The 25,184-nt window shown below is 46.8% G+C and overlaps 1 protein-coding gene across 1 annotated transcript in view; it reads right to left on the bottom strand.

Moving 5' to 3' along the window:
- Positions 1 to 25,184, bottom strand: part of LOC134934177 (extracellular calcium-sensing receptor-like) — a 101,753-nt gene that overhangs the window by 41,192 nt on the left and 35,377 nt on the right. Inside the window, exon 2 of the mRNA XM_063929670.1 lies at positions 3,069 to 3,309. Coding sequence (XP_063785740.1) covers positions 3,069 to 3,309 — 241 coding nt within the window. The remainder of the gene's footprint in view (positions 1 to 3,068; positions 3,310 to 25,184) is intronic.

The raw sequence follows: 25,184 nt of genomic DNA, 5'->3' as shown, positions 1-25,184 counted from the left end.
AGGTTACATCCAGAAAATGTGGAGAAGATGATGTTCATTAAAATGAATTATAATCAATTCCTCCGCGGAGACATTGACCAGCAGCAATTGCCTCCACAAAGTACACAGGGAGCTGAGATGGTGGATTCCAGTGGGGACGAATTGATAATCTGTGAGGAGGGGGATGTACACGGTGATATATCGGAGGGTGAAGATGAGGTGGACATCTTGCCTCTGTAGAGCCAGTTTGTGCAAGGAGAGATTAATTGCTTCTTTTTTGGGGGGGGTCCAAACCAACCCGTCATATCAGTCACAGTCGTGTGGCAGACCCTGTCACTGAAATGATGGGTTGGTTAAAGTGTGCATGTCCTGTTTTGTTTATACAACATAAGGGTGGGTGGGAGGGCCCAAGGACAATTCCATCTTGCACCTCTTTTTTCTTTTCTTTTTCTTTGCATCATGTGCTGATTGGGGAGGGTTTTTTGGAAGGGACATCCTGCGTGACACTGCAGTGCCACTCCTAGATGGGCCCGGTGTTTGTGTCGGCCACTAGGGTCGCTAATCTTACTCACACAGTCAGCTACCTCATTGCGCCTCTTTTTTTCTTTGCGTCATGTGCTGTTTGGGGAGGGTTTTTTGGAAGGGACATCCTGCGTGACACTGCAGTGCCACTCCTAGATGGGCCCGGTGTTTGTGTCGGCCACTAGGGTCGCTAATCTTACTCACACAGCTACCTCATTGCGCCTCTTTTTTTCTTTGCGTCATGTGCTGTTTGGGGAGGGTTTTTTGGAAGGGACATCCTGCGTGACACTGCAGTGCCACTCCTAGATGGGCCCGGTGTTTGTGTCGGCCACTAGGGTCGCTTATCTTACTCACACAGCGACCTCGGTGCAAATTTTAGGACTAAAAATAATATTGTGAGGTGTGAGGTATTCAGAATAGACTGAAAATGAGTGTAAATTATGGTTTTTGAGGTTAATAATACTTTGGGATCAAAATGACCCCCAAATTCTATGATTTAAGCTGTTTTTTAGTGTTTTTTGAAAAAAACACCCGAATCCAAAACACACCCGAATCCGACAAAAAAAATTCGGTGAGGTTTTGCCAAAACGCGTTCGAACCCAAAACACGGCCGCGGAACCGAACCCAAAACCAAAACACAAAACCCGAAAAATTTCAGGCGCTCATCTCTAGTACAAAGCGGATCGTTGCTGAAAGATGGATTTAACAAAGAATCCATTTGCACAGCTGATCGCAAGGAGATTGACAGGAAGAAGGCGTCTGTGGGTGTCTACTGACTGTTTTCTGGGAGTGGATGGAAAAGCGCAGGCGTGTCGAAGCGTTTGCAGGGCGGGTGTCTGACGTCAATTCCGGACACGAACAGGCTGAAGTGATCGCAGTGGCTGAGTAAGTTCAGACCTACTCAGAAACTGCACAAACTTTTTTGTACTGCTCGGCTGCACAGGCGTTCGCACAGTTGCAAAGCAAAAATACACTCACCTATAGGCGGCGACTATCTGATCACAGCGCTGCAAAAAGTAGCTAGTGAGCGATCAACTCGGAATGACCCCCAAAGTGTGTTATTCAGAGTTGTTCACAAACCTAAAAAGTTAACAAAAATGCAAAACCATAATACACTGCAGCTGGGGCAGGTGTAACATGTGCAGAGAGAGGTAGATTTGGGTGGGTTGTGTTCAAACTGAAATCTAAATTGCAGTGAAAAAATAAAGCAGCCATTATTTACCCTGTCCAGAAACAAAATAACCCACCCAAATCTAACTCTCTCTGCACATGTTATATCTGCCCCACCTGTAGTGCACATGGTTTTGCTCAATTGCTACCTTTTTTGGTTTGCTAACAACTCTGAATAAAGCCCCTAAGTACTGTATTACTAACACAACTTTTGCCAGCTATAAATTGATTACTTGAAGTAAGGAGATTGGGGGTCATTCCGAGTTGTTCGCTTGTTACCGATTTTCGCTACGCTGCGAAGAGGTGGAAAATGCGCATGCGCATGGTACGCAGAGCGCATGCGCTTAGTAATTTTACTAAGAACTTAGTAGATTTACTCACGAGCGACAACGTTTTTTCCACGCTGAAGTGATCGTAGTGTGATTGACAGGAAGTGGGTGTTTCTGGGTGGCAACTCAACGTTTTCACGGCGTTTGCGGAAAAACGCAGGTGTGCCAGGGAAAAACACGGCAGTTGCTGGAGAAACGAGGGGGGTGGCTGGCCGAACGCAGGGCGTGTTTGTGACGTCAAACCAGGAACCAAACTGACTGAAATGATCGCTAATTGTGAGTAGGTCCGGAGCTACTCAGAAACTGATAAGAATATTTATTCGCAATTCTGCTAATCTTTCGTGTGCTATTCTGCTAAACTAAGATACACTCCCAGAGGGCGGCGGCCTAGCGTGTGCAATGCTGCTAAAATCAGCTAGCGAGCGAACAACTCGGAATGAGGGCCATTGTTCTGGACTGTACGATATTTGTCCTGAATTTAGAACTAACCTCTTGGCATATTAACAGCAAATTGCTCCTTGCAAGTAGAAGAACATGGTTGTGCTGGAACCAGGCATATATAAGCTAAAATAATTGTATACGTCCACTGACCTTTTTCAATTAAAACAGCAGTAGTGTACAGTACACACTGGAGAAATCATACATGTGCAATTATTGATGTTTTGATGTGTTATTTTTAATCATTAATTTTCCCCATCTGTGTAATCTAAATTGTGTGTCTTTAGTAAATACAGTTGTCATTTCTGACAAATAGTGCTCCCATGTTTTGTATTTTGTTGGACTGGATTGTTGGAGGGTGACAGATATTTCCCCCACAGGAAACTTTTCCAAATTGTAGCGGTTATAAGGAATGAAAATGTTGGGAGACACACACAAAAAGTCATATACCCAATGTTGACAGCAAATTAGAATAGTTAATATGATATCAAGTCAAAACATATATAACAATAGTACAGAAATCCAATAATGGTTTTAAATCATGGTTTTGAGACATAAAGCTATAAACTAACAACATTACACATCTACAACAAACTCTGCAGCGGTTATACAAGTTTAATCCTTACATACGGTGCACAGATGATTCTGGGAGGTCTCTCAGTGAAGAAAATATTTTGGTGGATATTATCCATAAAAATAGGTATCAGGACTCCGATCGTGATATCTCCTGGCTGCGTCAACCCCTCAAGAGCCGGGATATCCAGTCTGCATCTCTGATCCATAGAACAAATCATTTGAAGGAGGATAAACATGGTCATGATCCAGGTTACTGAAGAGAAACTGATCATTTTACTCAGTAATTGATAATAACCTGAAGGAAAAATATGACATAATATTTAATACGTAAAATTAATGTAGGCAAGGAAACAAAGATACACACATATAGTAAGAGGGGTGTAGTATGGTTTGCTGGAGGTCGGGGTGATGGCAACCAGCATACCGGCGCCGGAATCCTGACCGCCGGCATACCGACAGCTGGGCAAGAGCAAATGAGCGCCTTGCGGGCTCGCTGCGCTTGCCACGCTGCGGGCACGGTGGCGCGCCATGCGTGCCACACTATCTATTCTCCCTACAGGGGGGTCGTGGACCCCCAAGAGGGAGAAAAGATGTCGGTATGCTGGCGGTCTGGATACCGGCGCCGGTATGGTGGTCGCCGGGAGTCCAGCCGCCGGCAACCTGAAGACCACCCAGTAAGAGTAATAATGCACTTTGGACATCACTAAAATAAAATATATCACCGATAGATTTGGATGCCTGACAGATAAATGTATATGGATAATTGTGCATGAAGATGATGCGGATAACTGTGAGTGTACGATGAAAGTGGTATGCAGTTGTTAGGTCAACCTCTCTTAGGCTGACAGTCAATAGGTCGAACACTATTGGTCAATATGCAAAATGAAGCATGTAGGTCGATATTGACAAAAGGTCAAAAGGACAGAGGTCAACAAAGAAAAAAGTAGACAAGTTTTTCACTTGTTTCAATTGTTTAACTTTTTCAAACTTTTGGGAATAGTAACCTATGCAAAGCGCAGCAACGCAATGGGACAGAAGCACGGCGAACGACGTGAGCCAAGCAAGGGGACTTGGTGCACTAATTGGAGTTCCTGCTGATTTTACGGAGTAAACGACACGAAAAAATGATAAAGATCCTCATGTTGAACTTTTCCTGTATCGACCTTTTCATATCAACGTTCAGTACCTGTCGGCCGTTTTCCTGTGCAGAACAAGTGCATATCAACCCAGTGATCCAAATCCAAAGTGGAGTGACAGTGATGTGTATAGATGAGGGTGTGTGATGGAGGTGCAGTGACAGTGATGTGTATAGATGAGGGTGTGTGATGGAGGTGCAGTGACAGTGATGTGTATAGATGAGGGTGTGTGATGGAGGTGCAGTGACAGTGATGTGTATAGATGAGGGTGTGTGATGGAGGTGCAGTGACAGTGATGTGTGTAGATGAGGGTGTGTGATGGAGGTGCAGTGACAGTGATGTGTAGATGAGGGTGTGTGATGGAGGTGCAGTGACAGTGATGTGTATAGATGAGGGTGTATGATGGAGGTGCAGTGACAGTGATGTGTATAGATGAGGGTGTGTGATGGAGGTGCAGTGACAGTGATGTGTATAGATGAGGGTGTGTGATGGAGGTGCAGTGACAGTGATGTGTATAGATGAGGGTGTGTGATGGAGGTGCAGTGACAGTGATGTGTATAGATGAGGGTGTGTGATGGAGGTGCAGTGACAGTGATGTGTATAGATGAGAGTGTGTGATGGAGGTGCAGTGACAGTGATGTGTATAGATGAGGGTGTATGATGGAGGTGCAGTGACAGTGATGTGTATAGATGAGGGTGTATGATGGAGGTGCAGTGACAGTGATGTGTATAGATGAGAGTGTGTGATGGAGGTGCAGTGACAGTGATGTGTATAGATGAGGGTGTATGATGGAGGTGCAGTGACAGTGATGTGTATAGATGAGGGTGTGTGATGGAGATGCAGTGACAGTGATGTGTATAGATGAGGGTGTGTGATGGAGGTGCAGTGACAGTGATGTGTACAGATGAGGGTGTGTGATGGAGGTGCAGTGACAGTGATGTGTATAGATGAGGGTGTATGATGGAGGTGCAGTGACAGTGATGTGTATAGATGAGGGTGTGTGATGGAGATGCAGTGACAGTGATGTGTATAGATGAGGGTATATGATGGAGGTGCAGTGACAGTGATGTGTATAGATGAGGGTATATGATGGAGGTGCAGTGACAGTGATGTGTATAGATGAGGGTGTGTGATGGAGGAGCAGTGACAGTGATGTGTGTAGATGAGGGTGTGTGATGGAGGTGCAGTGACAGTGATGTGTATAGATGAGGGTGTGTGATGGAGGTGCAGTGACAGTGATGTGTATAGATGAGGGTGTGTGATGGAGGTGCAGTGACAGTGATGTGTATAGATGAGGGTGTATGATGGAAGTGCAGTGACAGTGATGTGTATAGATGAGGTGTGTGATGGAGGTGCAGTGATAGTGATGTGTATAGATGAGGGTGTGTGATGGAGGTGCAGTGACAGTGATGTGTATAGATGAGGGTGTGTGATGGAGGTGCAGTGACAGTGATGTGTATAGATGAGGGTGTGTGATGGAGGTGCAGTGACAGTGATGTGTATAGATGAGGGTGTGTGATGGAGGTGCAGTGACAGTGATGTGTATAGATGAGGGTGTGTGATGGAGGTGCAGTGACAGTGATGTGTATAGATGAGGGTGTGTGATGGAGGTGCAGTGACAGTGATGTGTATAGATGAGGGTGTGTGATGGAGGTGCAGTGACAGTGATGTGTATAGATGAGGGTGTGTGATGGAGGTGCAGTGACAGTGATGTGTATAGATGAGGGTGTGTGATGGAGGTGCAGTGACAGTGATGTGTATAGTAGAGATGAGCGGGTTCGGTTTCTTTGAATCCGAACCCGCACGAACTTCACTTTTTTTTTCACGGGTCCGAGCGACTCGGATCTTCCCGCCTTGCTCGGTTAACCCGAGCGCGCCCGAACGTCATCATGACGCTGTCGGATTCTCGCGAGACTCGGATTCTATATAAGGAGCCGCGCGTCGCTGCCATTTTCACACGTGCATTGAGATTGATAGGGAGAGGACGTGGCTGGCGTCCTCTCCATTAGAATAGATTAGAAGAGAGAGAGAGAGAGAGAGAGAGATTGTGCAGACAGAGTTTACCACAGTGACCAGTGCAGTTGTTGTTAAGTTAACTTTTATTTAATATATCCGTTCTCTGCTATATCCGTTCTCTGCCTGAAAAAAACGATACACAGCAGTCACACAGTGTGACTCAGTCTGTGTGCACTCAGCTCAGCCCAGTGTGCTGCACATCAATGTATAAAAGCTTATAATAATTGTGGGGGAGACTGGGGAGCACTGCAGGTTGTTATAGCAGGAGCCAGGAGTACATAATATTATATTAATTTAAAATTAAACAGTGCACACTTTTGCTGCAGGAGTGCCACTGCCAGTGTGACTAGTGGTGACCAGTGCCTGACCACCAGTATAGTAGTATATTGTTGTATACTATCTCTTTATCAACCAGTCTATATTAGCAGCAGACACAGTACAGTGCGGTAGTTCACGGCTGTGGCTACCTCTGTGTCGGCAGTCGGCACTCGGCAGGCAGTCCGTCCATCCATAATTGTATAATTATATACCACCTAACCGTGGTATTTTTTTTTCTTTCTTTATACCGTCGTCATAGTCATACTAGTTGTTACGAGTATACTACTATCTCTTTATCAACCAGTGTACAGTGCGGTAGTTCACGGCTGTGGCTACCTCTGTGTCGGCAGTCGGCAGGCAGTCCGTCCATCCATAATTGTATTATTATAATATATACCACCTAACCGTGGTTTTTTTTTCATTCTTTATACCGTCATAGTGTCATACTAGTTGTTACGAGTATACTACTATCTCTTTATCAACCAGTGTACAGTGCGGTAGTTCACGGCTGTGGCTACCTCTGTGTCGGCAGTCGGCAGGCAGTCCGTCCATCCATAATTGTATTATAATATATACCACCTAACCGTGGTTTTTTTTTCATTCTTTATACCGTCATAGTGTCATACTAGTTGTTACGAGTATACTACTATCTCTTTATCAACCAGTGTACAGTGCGGTAGTTCACGGCTGTGGCTACCTCTGTGTCGGCAGTCGGCAGGCAGTCCGTCCATCCATAATTGTATTATAATATATACCACCTAACCGTGGTTTTTTTTTCATTCTTTATACCGTCATAGTCAGTCATACTAGTTGTTACGAGTATACTACTATCTCTTTATCAACCAGTGTACAGTGCGGTAGTTCACGGCTGTGGCTACCTCTGTGTCGGCACTCGGCAGGCAGTCCGTCCATCCATAATTGTATTATAATATATACCACCTAACCGTGGTTTTTTTTTCATTCTTTATACCGTCATAGTGTCATACTAGTTGTTACGAGTATACTACTATCTCTTTATCAACCAGTGTACAGTGCGGTAGTTCACGGCTGTGGCTACCTCTGTGTCGGCAGTCGGCAGGCAGTCCGTCCATCCATAATTGTATTATAATATATACCACCTAACCGTGGTTTTTTTTTCATTCTTTATACCGTCATAGTGTCATACTAGTTGTTACGAGTATACTACTATCTCTTTATCAACCAGTGTACAGTGCGGTAGTTCACGGCTGTGGCTACCTCTGTGTCGGCAGTCGGCAGGCAGTCCGTCCATCCATAATTGTATTATAATATATACCACCTAACCGTGGTTTTTTTTTCATTCTTTATACCGTCATAGTCAGTCATACTAGTTGTTACGAGTATACTACTATCTCTTTATCAACCAGTGTACAGTGCGGTAGTTCACGGCTGTGGCTACCTCTGTGTCGGAACTCGGCAGGCAGTCCGTCCATCCATAATTGTATTACAATATATACCACCTAACCGTGGTTTTTTTTTCATTCTTTATACCGTCATAGTCAGTCATACTAGTTGTTACGAGTATACTACTATCTCTTTATCAACCAGTGTACAGTGCGGTAGTTCACGGCTGTGGCTACCTCTGTGTCGGAACTCGGCAGGCAGTCCGTCCATCCATAATTGTATTATTATAATATATACCACCTAACCGTGGTTTTTTTTTCATTCTTTATACCGTCATAGTGTCATACTAGTTGTTACGAGTATACTACTATCTCTTTATCAACCAGTGTACAGTGCGGTAGTTCACGGCTGTGGCTACCTCTGTGTCGGCAGTCGGCAGGCAGTCCGTCCATCCATAATTGTATTATAATATATACCACCTAACCGTGGTTTTTTTTTCATTCTTTATACCGTCATAGTCAGTCATACTAGTTGTTACGAGTATACTACTATCTCTTTATCAACCAGTGTACAGTGCGGTAGTTCACGGCTGTGGCTACCTCTGTGTCGGCAGTCGGCAGGCAGTCCGTCCATCCATAATTGTATTACAATATATACCACCTAACCGTGGTTTTTTTTTCATTCTTTATACCGTCATAGTCAGTCATACTAGTTGTTACGAGTATACTACTATCTCTTTATCAACCAGTGTACAGTGCGGTAGTTCACGGCTGTGGCTACCTCTGTGTCGGAACTCGGCAGGCAGTCCGTCCATCCATAATTGTATTATTATAATATATACCACCTAACCGTGGTTTTTTTTTCATTCTTTATACCGTCATAGTGTCATACTAGTTGTTACGAGTATACTACTATCTCTTTATCAACCAGTGTACAGTGCGGTAGTTCACGGCTGTGGCTACCTCTGTGTCGGCAGTCGGCAGGCAGTCCGTCCATCCATAATTGTATTATAATATATACCACCTAACCGTGGTTTTTTTTTCATTCTTTATACCGTCATAGTCAGTCATACTAGTTGTTACGAGTATACTACTATCTCTTTATCAACCAGTGTACAGTGCGGTAGTTCACGGCTGTGGCTACCTCTGTGTCGGAACTCGGCAGGCAGTCCGTCCATCCATAATTGTATTACAATATATACCACCTAACCGTGGTTTTTTTTTCATTCTTTATACCGTCATAGTCAGTCATACTAGTTGTTACGAGTATACTACTATCTCTTTATCAACCAGTGTACAGTGCGGTAGTTCACGGCTGTGGCTACCTCTGTGTCGGCACTCGGCAGGCAGTCCGTCCATCCATAATTGTATTACAATATATACCACCTAACCGTGGTTTTTTTATACCACCTAACCGTGGCAGTCCGTCCATAATTGTATACTAGTATCCAATCCATCCATCTCCATTGTTTACCTGAGGTGCCTTTTAGTTCTGCCTATAAAATATGGAGAACAAAAAAGTTGAGGTTCCAAAATTAGGGAAAGATCAAGATCCACTTCCACCTCGTGCTGAAGCTGCTGCCACTAGTCATGGCCGAGACGATGAAATGCCAGCAACGTCGTCTGCCAAGGCCGATGCCCAATGTCATAGTACAGAGCATGTCAAATCCAAAACACCAAATATCAGAAAAAAAAGGACTCCAAAACCTAAAATAAAATTGTCGGAGGAGAAGCGTAAACTTGCCAATATGCCATTTACCACACGGAGTGGCAAGGAACGGCTGAGGCCCTGGCCTATGTTCATGGCTAGTGGTTCAGCTTCACATGAGGATGGAAGCACTCAGCCTCTCGCTAGAAAACTGAAAAGACTCAAGCTGGCAAAAGCACCGCAAAGAACTGTGCGTTCTTTGAAATCCCAAATCCACAAGGAGAGTCCAATTGTGTCGGTTGCGATGCCTGACCTTCCCAACACTGGACGTGAAGAGCATGCGCCTTCCACTATTTGCATGCCCCCTGCAAGTGCTGGAAGGAGCACCCGCAGTCCAGTTCCTGATAGTCAGATTGAAGATGTCAGTGTTGAAGTACACCAGGATGAGGAGGATATGGGTGTTGCTGGCGCTGGGGAGGAAATTGACCAGAAGGATTCTGATGGTGAGGTGGTTTGTTTAAGTCAGGCACCCGGGGAGACACCTGTTGTCCGTGGGAGGAATATGGCCGTTGACATGCCAGGTGAAAATACCAAAAAAATCAGCTCTTCGGTGTGGAGGTATTTCACCAGAAATGCGGACAACAGGTGTCAAGCCGTGTGTTCCCTTTGTCAAGCTGTAATAAGTAGGGGTAAGGACGTTAACCACCTCGGAACATCCTCCCTTATACGTCACCTGCAGCGCATTCATAATAAGTCAGTGACAAGTTCAAAAACTTTGGGTGACAGCGGAAGCAGTCCACTGACCAGTAAATCCCTTCCTCTTGTAACCAAGCTCACGCAAACCACCCCACCAACTCCCTCAGTGTCAATTTCCTCCTTCCCCAGGAATGCCAATAGTCCTGCAGGCCATGTCACTGGCAAGTCTGACGAGTCCTCTCCTGCCTGGGATTACTCCGATGCATCCTTGCGTGTAACGCCTACTGCTGCTGGCGCTGCTGTTGTTGCCGCTGGGAGTCGATGGTCATCCCAGAGGGGAAGTCGTAAGCCCACTTGTACTACTTCCAGTAAGCAATTGACTGTTCAACAGTCCTTTGCGAGGAAGATGAAATATCACAGCAGTCATCCTACTGCAAAGCGGATAACTGAGTCCTTGACAACTATGTTGGTGTTAGACGTGCGTCCGGTATCCGCCGTTAGTTCACAGGGAACTAGACAATTTATTGAGGCAGTGTGCCCCCGTTACCAAATACCATCTAGGTTCCACTTCTCTAGGCAGGCGATACCGAGAATGTACACGGACGTCAGAAAAAGACTCACCAGTGTCCTAAAAAATGCAGTTGTACCCAATGTCCACTTAACCACGGACATGTGGACAAGTGGAGCAGGGCAGGGTCAGGACTATATGACTGTGACAGCCCACTGGGTAGATGTATGGACTCCCGCCGCAAGAACAGCAGCGGCGGCACCAGTAGCAGCGTCTCGCAAACGCCAACTCTTTCCTTAGGCAGGCTACGCTTTGTATCACCGCTTTCCAGAATACGCACACAGCTGAAAACCTCTTACGGCAACTGAGGAAGATCATCGCGGAATGGCTTACCCCAATTGGACTCTCCTGTGGATTTGTGGCATCGGACAACGCCAGCAATATTGTGTGTGCATTAAATATGGGCAAATTCCAGCACGTCCCATGTTTTGCACATACCTTGAATTTGGTGGTGCAGAATTTTTTAAAAAACGAGAGGGGCGTGCAAGAGATGCTGTCGGTGGCCAGAAAAATTGCGGGACACTTTCGGCGTACAGGCACCACGTACAGAAGACTGGAGCACCACCAAAAACTACTGAACCTGCCCTGCCATCATCTGAAGCAAGAAGTGGTAACGAGGTGGAATTCAACCCTCTATATGCTTCAGAGGTTGGAGGAGCAGCAAAAGGCCATTCAAGCCTATACAATTGAGCACGATATAGGAGATGGAATGCACCTGTCTCAAGTGCAGTGGAGAATGATTTCAACGTTGTGCAAGGTTCTGATGCCCTTTGAACTTGCCACACGTGAAGTCAGTTCAGACACTGCCAGCCTGAGTCAGGTCATTCCCCTCATCAGGCTTTTGCAGAAGAAGCTGGAGGCATTGAAGAAGGAGCTAACACGGAGCGATTCCGCTAGGCATGTGGGACTTGTGGATGCAGCCCTTAATTCGCTTAACAAGGATTCACGGGTGGTCAATCTGTTGAAATCAGAGCACTACATTTTGGCCACCGTGCTCGATCCTAGATTTAAAGCCTACCTTGGATCTCTCTTTCCGGCAGACACAGGTCTGCTGGGGTTGAAAGACCTGCTGGTGACAAAATTGTCAAGTCAAGCGGAACGCGACCTGTCAACATCTCCTCCTTCACATTCTCCCGCAACTGGGGGTGCGAGGAAAAGGCTCAGAATTCCGAGCCCACCTGCTGGCGGTGATGCAGGGCAGTCTGGAGCGACTGCTGATGCTGACATCTGGTCCGGACTGAAGGACCTGACAACGATTACGGACATGTCGTCTACTGTCACTGCATATGATTCTCTCAACATTGATAGAATGGTGGAGGATTATATGAGTGACCGCATCCAAGTAGGCACGTCACACAGTCCGTACTTATACTGGCAGGAAAAAGAGGCAATTTGGAGGCCCTTGCACAAACTGGCTTTATTCTACCTAAGTTGCCCTCCCACAAGTGTGTACTCCGAAAGAGTGTTTAGTGCCGCCGCTCACCTTGTCAGCAATCGGCGTACGAGGTTACATCCAGAAAATGTGGAGAAGATGATGTTCATTAAAATGAATTATAATCAATTCCTCCGCGGAGACATTGACCAGCAGCAATTGCCTCCACAAAGTACACAGGGAGCTGAGATGGTGGATTCCAGTGGGGACGAATTGATAATCTGTGAGGAGGGGGATGTACACGGTGATATATCGGAGGGTGAAGATGAGGTGGACATCTTGCCTCTGTAGAGCCAGTTTGTGCAAGGAGAGATTAATTGCTTCTTTTTTGGGGGGGGTCCAAACCAACCCGTCATATCAGTCACAGTCGTGTGGCAGACCCTGTCACTGAAATGATGGGTTGGTTAAAGTGTGCATGTCCTGTTTTGTTTATACAACATAAGGGTGGGTGGGAGGGCCCAAGGATAATTCCATCTTGCACCTCTTTTTTCTTTTCTTTTTCTTTGCATCATGTGCTGATTGGGGAGGGTTTTTTGGAAGGGACATCCTGCGTGACACTGCAGTGCCACTCCTAGATGGGCCCGGTGTTTGTGTCGGCCACTAGGGTCGCTAATCTTACTCACACAGCTACCTCATTGCGCCTCTTTTTTTCTTTGCGTCATGTGCTGTTTGGGGAGGGTTTTTTGGAAGGGACATCCTGCGTGACACTGCAGTGCCACTCCTAGATGGGCCCGGTGTTTGTGTCGGCCACTAGGGTCGCTAATCTTACTCACACAGTCAGCTACCTCATTGCGCCTCTTTTTTTCTTTGCGTCATGAGCTGTTTGGGGAGGGTTTTTTGGAAGGGCCATCCTGCGTGACACTGCAGTGCCACTCCTAGATGGGCCCGGTGTTTGTGTCGGCCACTAGGGTCGCTAATCTTACTCACACAGTCAGCTACCTCATTGCGCCTCTTTTTTTCTTTGCGTCATGTGCTGTTTGGGGAGGGTTTTTTGGAAGGGCCATCCTGCGTGACACTGCAGTGCCACTCCTAGATGGGCCCGGTGTTTGTGTCGGCCACTAGGGTCGCTAATCTTACTCACACAGCTACCTCATTGCGCCTCTTTTTTTCTTTGCGTCATGTGCTGTTTGGGGAGGGTTTTTTGGAAGGGCCATCCTGCGTGACACTGCAGTGCCACTCCTAGATGGGCCCGGTGTTTGTGTCGGCCACTAGGGTCGCTAATCTTACTCACACAGCTACCTCATTGCGCCTCTTTTTTTCTTTGCGTCATGTGCTGTTTGGGGAGGGTTTTTTGGAAGGGACATCCTGCGTGACACTGCAGTGCCACTCCTAGATGGGCCCGGTGTTTGTGTCGGCCACTAGGGTCGCTTATCTTACTCACACAGCGACCTCGGTGCAAATTTTAGGACTAAAAATAATATTGTGAGGTGTGAGGTATTCAGAATAGACTGAAAATGAGTGTAAATTATGGTTTTTGAGGTTAATAATACTTTGGGATCAAAATGACCCCCAAATTCTATGATTTAAGCTGTTTTTTAGTGTTTTTGGAAAAAAACACCCGAATCCAAAACACACCCGAATCCGACAAAAATAATTCGGTGAGGTTTTGCCAAAACGCGTTCGAACCCAAAACACGGCCGCGGAACCGAACCCAAAACCAAAACACAAAACCCGAAAAATTTCAGGCGCTCATCTCTAGTGTATAGATGAGGGTGTGTGATGGAGGTGCAGTGACAGTGATGTGTATAGATAAGGGTGTGTGATGGAGGTGCAGTGACAGTGATGTGTATAGATGAGGGTGTATGATGGAGGTACAGTGACAGTGATGTGTACAGATGAGGGTGTATGATGGAGGTGCAGTGACAGTGATGTGTATAGATGAGGGTGTGTGATGGAGGTACAGTGACAGTGATGTGTATAGATGAGGGTGTGTGATGGAGGTGCAGTGACAGTGATGTGTATAGATGAGGGTGTGTGATGGAGGTGCAGTGACAGTGATGTGTATAGATGAGGGTGTGTGATAGAGGTGCAGTGACAGTGATGTGTATAGATGAGGGTGTGTGATGGAGGTGCAGTGACAGTGATGTGTATAGATGAGGGTGTGTGATGGAGGTGCAGTGACAGTGATGTGTATAGATAAGGGTGTGTGATGGAGGTGCAGTGACAGTGATGTGTATAGATGAGGGTGTATGATGGAGGTGCAGTGACAGTGATGTGTACAGATGAGGGTGTATGATGGAGGTGCAGTGACAGTGATGTGTACAGATGAGGGTGTGTGATGGAGGTGCAGTGACAGTGATGTGTATAGATGAGGTGTGTGATGGAGGTGCAGTGACAGTGATGTGTATAGATGAGGGTGTGTGATGGAGGTGCAGTGACAGTGATGTGTATAGATGAGGGTGTGTGATGGAGGTACAGTGACAGTGATGTGTATAGATGAGGGTGTGTGATGGAGGTGCAGTGACAGTGATGTGTATAGATGAGGGTGAGTGATGGAGGTGCAGTGACAGTGATGTGTATAGATGAGGGTGTGTGATAGAGGTGCAGTGACAGTGATGTGTATAGATGAGGGTGTGTGATGGAGGTGCAGTGACAGTGATGTGTATAGATGAGGGTGTATGATGGAGGTGCAGTGACAGTGATGTGTATAGATGAGGGTGTGTGATGGAGGTGCAGTGACAGTGATGTGTATAGATGAGGGTGTGTGATGTAGGTGCAGTGACAGTGATGTGTACAGATGAGGGTGTGTGATGGAGGTGCAGTGACAGTGATGTGTATAGATGAGGGTGTGTGATGGAGGTGCAGTGACAGTGATGTGTACAGATGAGGGTGTGTGATGGAGGTGCAGTGACAGTGATGTGTATAGATGAAGGTGTGTGATGGAGGTGCAGTGACAGTGATGTGTATAGATGAAGGTGTGTGATGGAGGTGCAGTGACAGTGATGTGTATAGATGAGGTGTGTGATGGAGGTGCAGTGACAGTGATGTGTATAGATGAGGTGTGTAATGAAGGTGCAGTGACATGGATGTGTATAGATGAGGGTGTGTGATGGAGGTGCAGTGACAGGGATGTGTATAGATGAGGGTGTGTGATGGAGGTGCAGTGACAGTGATGTGTATAGATGAAGGTGTATGATGGAGGTGCAGTGACAGTGATGTGTATAGATGAGGGTGTGTGATGGAGGTGCAGTGACAGTGATGTGTACAGATCAGGGTGTGTGATGGAGGTGCAGTGACAGTGATGTGTATAGATGAGGGTGTGTGATGGAGGTGCAGTGACAGTGATGTGTATAGATGAGGGTGTGTGATGGAGGTGCAGTGACAGTGATGTGTATAGATGAAGGTGTGTGATGGAGGTGCAGTGACAGTGATGTGTATAGATGAGGGTGTGTGATGGAGGTGCAGTGACAGTGATGTGTATAGATGAGGTGTGTGATGGAGGTACAGTGACAGTGATGTGTACAGATGAGGGTGTGTGATGGAGGTACAGTGACAGTGATGTGTATAGATGAGGGTGTATGATGGAGGTGCAGTGACAGTGATGTGTACAGATCAGGGTGTGTGATGGAGGTGCAGTGACAGTGATGTGTATAGATGAAGGTGTGTGATGGAGGTGCAGTGACAGTGATGTGTATAGATGAGGGTGTGTGATGGAGGTGCAGTGACAGTGATGTGTATAGATGAGGTGTGTGATGGAGGTGCAGTGACAGTGATGTGTACAGATGAGGGTGTGTGATGGAGGTACAGTGACAGTGATGTGTATAGATGAGGGTGTATGATGGAGGTGCAGTGACAGTGATGTGTACAGATGAGGGTGTGTGATGGAGGTACAGTGACAGTGATGTGTACAGATGAGGGTGTGTGATGGAGGTGCAGTGACAGTGATGTGTGTAGATGAGGGTGTGTGATGGAGGTGCAGTGACAGTGATGTGTATAGATGAGGGTGTGTGATGGAGGTGCAGTGACAGTGATGTGTGTAGATGAGGGTGTGTGATGGAGGTGCAGAGACAGTGATGTGTATAGATGAGGGTGTATGATGGAGGTGCAGTGACAGTGATGTGTATAGATGAGGGTGTGTGATGGAGGTGCAGTGACAGTGATGTGTATAGATGAGGGTGTGTGATGGAGGTACAGTGACAGTGATGTGTATAGATGAGGGTGTGTGATGGAAGTGCAGTGACAGTGATGTGTATAGATGAGGGTGTGTGATGGAGGTGCAGTGACAGTGATGTGTACAGATGAGGGTGTGTGATGGAGGTACAGTGACAGTGATGTGTATAGATGAGGGTGTGTGATGGAAGTGCAGTGACAGTGATGTGTATAGATGAGGGTGTGTGATGGAAGTGCAGTGACAGTGATGTGTATAGATGAGGGTGTGTGATGGAGGTGCAGTGACAGTGATGTGTATAGATGAGGGTGTGTGATGGAAGTGCAGTGACAGTGATGTGTATAGATGAGGGTGTGTGATGGAGGTGCAGTGACAGTGATGTGTATAGATGAGGGTGTGTGATGGAGGTGCAGTGACAGTGATGTGTATAGATGAGGGTGTGTGATGGAGGTGCAGTGACAGTAATGTGTATAGATGAGGGTGTGTGATGGAAGTGCAGTGACAGTGATGTGTATAGATGAGGGTGTGTGATGGAGGTGCAGTGACAGTGATGTGTACAGATGAGGGTGTGTGATGGAGGTGCAGTGACAGTGATGTGTACAGATGAGGGTGTGTGATGGAGGTGTAGTGACAGTGATGTGTATAGATGAGGGTGTGTGATGGAGGTGCAGTGACAGTGATGTGTATAGATGAGGGTGTGTGATGGAGGTGCAGTGACAGTGATGTGTATAGATGAGGGTGTGTGATGGAGGTGCAGTGACAGTGATGTGTATAGATGAGGGTGTGTGATGGAGGTGCAGTGACAGTAATGTGTATAGATGAGGGTGTATGATGGAGGTGCAGTGACAGTTATGTGTAGAGATGAGGGTGTGTGATGGAGGTGCAGTGACAGTGATGTGTATAGATGAGGGTGCGTGATGGAGGTGCAGTGACAGTGATGTGTATAGATGAGGGTGTGTGATGGAGGTGCAGTGACAGTGATGTATATAGATGAGGGTGTATGATGGAGGTGCAGTGTCAGTGATGTGTATAGATGAGGGTGTGTGATGGAGGTGCAGTTACAGTGATGTATATAGATCAGGGTGTGTGATGGAGGTGCAGTGACAGTGATGTGTAAAGATGAGGGTGTGTGATGGAGGTGCAGTGACAGTGATGTGTATAGATGAGGGTGTGTGATGGAGGTGCAGTGACAGTGATGTGTACAGATGAGGGTGTGTGATGGAGATGCAGTGACAGTGATGTGTATAGATGAGGGTGTGTGATGGAGGTGCAGTGACAGTGATGTGTATAGATGAGGGTGTGTGATGGAGGTGCAGTGACAGTGATGTGTATAGATGAGAGTGTATGATGGAGGTGCAGTGACAGTGATGTGTTTAGATGAGGGTGTGTGAAGGAGGTGCAGTAATAGTATATACATGAGGGTGTGTGAAGGAGGTGCAGTAATAGTATATAGATGAGGGTGTGTGAAGGAGGTGCAGTGATAATATATAGAGGAGGGTGTGTGATGGAGGTGCAGTGACAGTGACAGTATATAGATGAGGGTGTGTGATGGAGGTTCAGTGACAGGATATAGATGAGGGTGTGTGATGGAGGTGCAGTGACAGTGACAGTATATAGATGAGGGTGTGTGATGGAGGTGCAGTGACAGTATATAGATGAGGGTGTGTGATGGAGGTGCAGTGACAGTGATGTGTATAGATGAGGGTGTATGATGGAGGTGCAGTGACAGTGATGTGTATAGATGAGGGTGTGTGATGGAGGTGCAGTGACAGTGACAGTATATAGATGAGGGTGTGTGATGGAGGTGCAGTGACAGTATATAGATGAGGGTGTGTGATGGAGGTGCAGTGACAGTGATGTGTATAGATGAGGGTGTATGATGGAGGTGCAGTGACAGTGATGTGTATAGATGAGGGTGTGTGATGGTGTGCAGTGACAGTGATGTGTATAGATGAGGGTGTATGATGGAGGTGCAGTGACAGTGATGTGTATAGATGAGGGTGTGTGATGGAGGTGCAGTGACAGTGATGTGTATAGAAGAGGGTGTGTGATATAGGTGTAGTGACAGTGATGTGTATAGATGAGGGCGTGTGATGGAGGTGCAGTGACAGTGATGTGTATAGATGAGGGTGTGTGATGGAGGTGCAGTGACAGTGATGAGTACAGATGAGGGTGTGTGATGGAGGTGCAGTGACAGTGATGTGTATAGATGAGGGTGTGTGATGGATGTGCAGTGACAGTGATGTGTATAGATGAAGGTGTGTGATAAAGGTGCAGTGACAGTGATGTGTATAGATAATGGTGTGTGATGGAGGTGCAGTGACAGTGATGTGTATAGATGAGGGTGTGTGATGTAGGTGCAGTGACAGTGATGTGTATAGATGAGGGTGTATGATGGAGGTGCAGTGACAGTGATGTGTACAGATGAGGGTGTGTGATGGAGGTGCAGTGACAGTGATGTGTACAGATGAGGGTGTGTGATGGAGGTGTAGTGACAGTGATGTGTATAGATGAGGGTGTGTGATGGAGGTGCAGTGACAGTGATGTGTATAGATGAGGGTGTGTGATGGAGGTGCAGTGACAGTGATGTGTATAGATGAGGGTGTGTGATGGAGGTGCAGTGACAGTGATGTGTATAGATGAGGGTGTGTGATGGAGGTGCAGTGACAGTAATGTGTATAGATGAGGGTGTATGATGGAGGTGCAGTGACAGTTATGTGTAGAGATGAGGGTGTGTGATGGAGGTGCAGTGACAGTGATGTGTATAGATGAGGGTGCGTGATGGAGGTGCAGTGACAGTGATGTGTATAGATGAGGGTGTGTGATGGAGGTGCAGTGACAGTGATGTATATAGATGAGGGTGTATGATGGAGGTGCAGTGTCAGTGATGTGTATAGATGAGGGTGTGTGATGGAGGTGCAGTTACAGTGATGTATATAGATCAGGGTGTGTGATGGAGGTGCAGTGACAGTGATGTGTAAAGATGAGGGTGTGTGATGGAGGTGCAGTGACAGTGATGTGTATAGATGAGGGTGTGTGATGGAGGTGCAGTGACAGTGATGTGTACAGATGAGGGTGTGTGATGGAGATGCAGTGACAGTGATGTGTATAGATGAGGGTGTGTGATGGAGGTGCAGTGACAGTGATGTGTATAGATGAGGGTGTGTGATGGAGGTGCAGTGACAGTGATGTGTATAGATGAGAGTGTATGATGGAGGTGCAGTGACAGTGATGTGTTTAGATGAGGGTGTGTGAAGGAGGTGCAGTAATAGTATATACATGAGGGTGTGTGAAGGAGGTGCAGTAATAGTATATAGATGAGGGTGTGTGAAGGAGGTGCAGTGATAATATATAGAGGAGGGTGTGTGATGGAGGTGCAGTGACAGTGACAGTATATAGATGAGGGTGTGTGATGGAGGTGCAGTGACAGTGACAGTATATAGATGAGGGTGTGTGATGGAGGTGCAGTGACAGTGACAGTATATAGATGAGGGTGTGTGATGGAGGTGCAGTGACAGTATATAGATGAGGGTGTGTGATGGAGGTGCAGTGACAGTGATGTGTATAGATGAGGGTGTATGATGGAGGTGCAGTGACAGTGATGTGTATAGATGAGGGTGTGTGATGGAGGTGCAGTGACAGTGACAGTATATAGATGAGGGTGTGTGATGGAGGTGCAGTGACAGTATATAGATGAGGGTGTGTGATGGAGGTGCAGTGACAGTGATGTGTATAGATGAGGGTGTATGATGGAGGTGCAGTGACAGTGATGTGTATAGATGAGGGTGTGTGATGGTGTGCAGTGACAGTGATGTGTATAGATGAGGGTGTATGATGGAGGTGCAGTGACAGTGATGTGTATAGATGAGGGTGTGTGATGGAGGTGCAGTGACAGTGATGTGTATAGAAGAGGGTGTGTGATATAGGTGTAGTGACAGTGATGTGTATAGATGAGGGCGTGTGATGGAGGTGCAGTGACAGTGATGTGTATAGATGAGGGTGTGTGATGGAGGTGCAGTGACAGTGATGAGTACAGATGAGGGTGTGTGATGGAGGTGCAGTGACAGTGATGTGTATAGATGAGGGTGTGTGATGGATGTGCAGTGACAGTGATGTGTATAGATGAAGGTGTGTGATGAAGGTGCAGTGACAGTGATGTGTATAGATAATGGTGTGTGATGGAGGTGCAGTGACAGTGATGTGTATAGATGAGGGTGTGTGATGTAGGTGCAGTGACAGTGATGTGTATAGATGAGGGTGTATGATGGAGGTGCAGTGACAGTGATGTGTACAGATGAGGGTGTGTGATGGAGGTGTAGTGACTGTGATGTGTATAGATGAGGGTGTATGATGGAGGGGTAGTGACAGTGATGTGTATAGATGAGGGTGTGTGATGGAGGTGCAGTGACAGTGATGTGTATAGATGAGGGTGTGTGATGGAGGTGTAGTGACAGTGATGTGTATAGATGAGGGTGTGTGATGGAGGTGCAGTGACAGTGATGTGTACAGATGAGGGTGTGTGATGGAGGTGCAGTGACAGTGATGTGTATAGATGAGGGTGTATGATGGAGGTGCAGTGACAGTGATGTGTATAGATGAGGTGTGTGATGGAGGTGCAGTGACAGTGATGTGTATAGATGAGGGTGTGTAATGGAGGTGCAGTGACAGCGATGTGTATAGATGAGGGTGTATGATGGAGGTGCAGTGACAGTGATGTGTATAGATGAGGGTGTGTGATGGAGGTGCGGTGACAGTAATGTATATAGATGAGGGTGTGTGATGGAGGTGCAGTGACAGTGATGTGTATAGATGAGGGTGTGTGATGGAGGTGCAGTGACAGTGATGTGTACAGATGAGGGTGAGTGATGTAGGTGTAGTGACAGTGATGTGTATAGATGAGGGCGTGTGATGGAGGTGCAGTGACAGTGATGTGTATAGATGAGGGTGTGTAATGGAGGTGCAGTGACAGTGATGTGTATAGATGAGGGTGTGTGATGGAGGTGCAGTGATAGTGATGTGTATAGATGAGGGTGTGTGATGGAGGTGCAGTGACAGTGATGTGTATAGATGAGGTGTGTGATGGAGGTGCAGTGACAGTGATGTGTATAGATGAGGTGTGTAATGGAGGTGCAGTGACAGTAATGTGTACAGATGAGGGTGTGTGATGGAGGTGCAGTGACAGTGATGTGTATAGATGAGGGTGTGTGATGGAGATGCAGTGACAGTGATGTGTATAGATGAGGGTGTGTGATGGAGGTGCAGTGACAGTGATGAGTACAGATGAGGGTGTGTGATGGAGGTGCAGTGACAGTGATGTGTATAGATGAGGGTGTGTGATGGATGTGCAGTGACAGTGATGTGTATAGATGAAGGTGTGTGATGAAGGTGCAGTGACAGTGATGTGTATAGATAATGGTGTGTGATGGAGGTGCAGTGACAGTGATGTGTATAGATGAGGGTGTGTGATGGAGGTGCAGTGACAGTGATGTGTATAGATGAGGGTGTGTGATGTAGGTGCAGTGACAGTGATGTGTATAGATGAGGGTGTATGATGGAGGTGCAGTGACAGTGATGTGTACAGATGAGGGTGTGTGATGGAGGTGTAGTGACAGTGATGTGTATAGATGAGGGTGTATGATGGAGGGGTAGTGACAGTGATGTGTATAGATGAGGGTGTGTGATGGAGGTGCAGTGACAGTGATGTGTATAGATGAGGGTGTATGATAGAGGTGCAGTGACAGTGATGTGTACAGATGAGGGTGTATGATGGAGGTGCAGTGACAGTGATGTGTACAGATGAGGGTGTGTGATGGAGGTGTAGTGACAGTGATGTGTATAGATGAGGGTGTGTGATGGAGGTGCAGTGACAGTGATGTGTATAGATGAAGGTGTGTGATGAAGGTGCAGTGACAGTGATGTGTATAGATAATGGTGTGTGATGGAGGTGCAGTGACAGTGATGTGTATAGATGAGGGTGTGTGATGGAGGTGCAGTGACAGTGATGTGTATAGATGAGGGTGTGTGATGTAGGTGCAGTGACAGTGATGTGTATAGATGAGGGTGTATGATGGAGGTGCAGTGACAGTGATGTGTACAGATGAGGGTGTGTGATGGAGGTGTAGTGACAGTGATGTGTATAGATGAGGGTGTATGATGGAGGGGTAGTGACAGTGATGTGTATAGATGAGGGTGTGTGATGGAGGTGCAGTGACAGTGATGTGTATAGATGAGGGTGTATGATAGAGGTGCAGTGACAGTGATGTGTACAGATGAGGGTGTGTGATGGAGGTGCAGTGACAGTGATGTGTACAGATGAGGGTGTGTGATGGAGGTGTAGTGACAGTGATGTGTATAGATGAGGGTGTGTGATGGAGGTGCAGTGACAGTGATGTGTACAGATGAGGGTGTGTGATGGAGGTGCAGTGACAGTGATGTGTATAGATGAGGGTGTATGATGGAGGTGCAGTGACAGTGATGTGTATAGATGAGGGTGTGTGATGGAGGTGCAGTGACAGTGATGTGTATAGATGAGGGTGTATGATGGAGGTGCAGTGACAGTGATGTGTATAGATGAGGGTGTATGATGGAGGTGCAGTGACAGTGATGTGTATAGATGAGGGTGTGTGATGGAGGGGCAGTGACAGTGATGTGTATAGATGAGGGTGTATGATGGAGGTGCAGTGACAGTGATGTGTACAGATGAGGGTGTGTGATGGAGGTGCAGTGACAGTGATGTGTATAGATGAGGGTGTGTGATGGAGGTGCAGTGACAGTGATGTGTACAGATGAGGGTGTGTAATGGAGGTGCAGTGACAGCGATGTGTATAGATGAGGGTGTATGATGGAGGTGCAGTGACAGTGATGTGTATAGATGAGGGTGTGTAATGGAGGTGCAGTGACAGTGATGTGTATAGATGAGGGTGTGTGATGGAGGTGCAGTGACAGTGATGTGTATAGATGAGGGTGTATGATGGAGGTGCAGTGACAGTGATGTGTACAGATGAGGGTGTGTGATGGAGGTGCAGTGACAGTGATGTGTATAGATGAGGGTGTGTGATGGAGGTGCAGTGACAGTGATGTGTACAGATGAGGGTGTATGATGGAGGTGCAGTGACAGCGATGTGTATAGATGAGGGTGTATGATGGAGGTGCAGTGACAGTGATGTGTATAGATGAGGGTGTGTAATGGAGGTGCAGTGACAGTGATGTGTATAGATGAGGGTGTGTGATGGAGGTGCAGTGACAGTGATGTGTATAGATGAGGGTGTATGATGGAGGTGCAGTGACAGTGATGTGTATAGATGAGGGTGTGTGATGGAGGTGCGGTGACAGTAATGTATATAGATGAGGGTGTGTGATGGAGGTGCAGTGACAGTGATGTGTGTATAGATGAGGGTGTGTGATGGAGGTGCAGTGACAGTGATGTGTACAGATGAGGGTGAGTGATGTAGGTGCAGTGACAGTGATGTGTATAGATGATGGTGTGTGATGGAGGTGCAGTGACAGTGATGTGTACAGATGAGGGTGTGTGATGGAGGTGCAGTGACAGTGATGTGTATAGATGAGGGTGTGTGATGGAGGTGCAGTGACAGTGATGTGTACAGATGAGGGTGAGTGATGTAGGTGCAGTGACAGTGATGTGTATAGATGAGGGTGTGTGATGGAGGTGCAGTGACAGTGATGTGTACAGATGAGGGTGAGTGATGTAGGTGCAGTGACAGTGATGTGTATAGATGAGGGTGAGTGATGTAGGTGCAGTGACAGTGATGTGTATAGATGATGGTGTGTGATGGAGGTGCAGTGACAGTGATGTGTACAGATGAGGGTGTGTGATGGAGGTGCAGTGACAGTGATGTGTATAGATGAGGGTGTGTGATGGATGTGCAGTGACAGTGATGTGTATAGATGAGGGTGTGTGATGGAGGTGCAGTGACAGTGATGTGTATAGATGAGGGTGTGTGATGGAGGAGCAGTGACAGTGATGTGTACAGATGAGGGTGTGTGATGGAGGTGCAGTGACAGTGATGTGTATAGATGAGGTGTGTGATGGAGGTACAGTGACAGTGATGTGTATAGATGAGGGTGTGTGATGGAGGTGCAGTGACAGTGATGTGTATAGATGAGGGTGTGTGATGGAGGTGCAGTGACAGTGATGTGTATAGATGAGGGTGTATGATGGAGGTGCAGTGACAGTGATGTGTATAGATGAGGGTGTGTGATGGAGGTACAGTGACAGTGATGTGTACAGATGAGGGTGTATGATGGAGGTGCAGTGACAGTGATGTGTATAGATGAGGGTGTGTGATGGAGGTACAGTGACAGTGATGTGTATAGATGAGGGTGTGTGATGGAGGTGCAGTGACAGTGATGTGTACAGATGAGGGTGTATGATGGAGGTGCAGTGACAGTGATGTGTATAGATGAGGGTGTGTGATGGAGGTGCAGTGACAGTGATGTGTACAGATGAGGGTGTGTGATGGAGGTGCAGTGACAGTGATGTGTTTAGATGATGGTGTGTGATGGAGGTGCAGTGACAGTGATGTGTATAGATGAGGGTGTGTGATGGAGGTGCAGTGACAGTGATGTGTATAGATGAGGGTATGATGGAGGTGCAGTGACAGTGATGTGTATAGATGAGGGTGTGTGATGGAGGTGCAGTGACAGTGATGTGTATAGATGAGGGTGTGATGGAGGTGCAGTGACAGTGATGTGTATAGATGAGGGTGTGTGATGGAGGTGCAGTGACAGTGATGTGTACAGATGAGGGTGTGTGATGGAGGTATAGTGACAGTGATGTGTATAGATGAGGGTGTGTGATGGAGGTGCAGTGACAGTGATGTGTATAGATGAGGGTGTGTGATGGAGGTGCAGTGACAGTGATGTGTA

Source organism: Pseudophryne corroboree, chromosome 6 (genome assembly GCF_028390025.1).
Source record: "Pseudophryne corroboree isolate aPseCor3 chromosome 6, aPseCor3.hap2, whole genome shotgun sequence".
Classification (NCBI taxonomy): domain Eukaryota; kingdom Metazoa; phylum Chordata; class Amphibia; order Anura; family Myobatrachidae; genus Pseudophryne; species Pseudophryne corroboree.
Note: the sequence above shows the minus strand (reverse complement) of the source record. Positions and strands in the feature narration are given on the sequence as shown.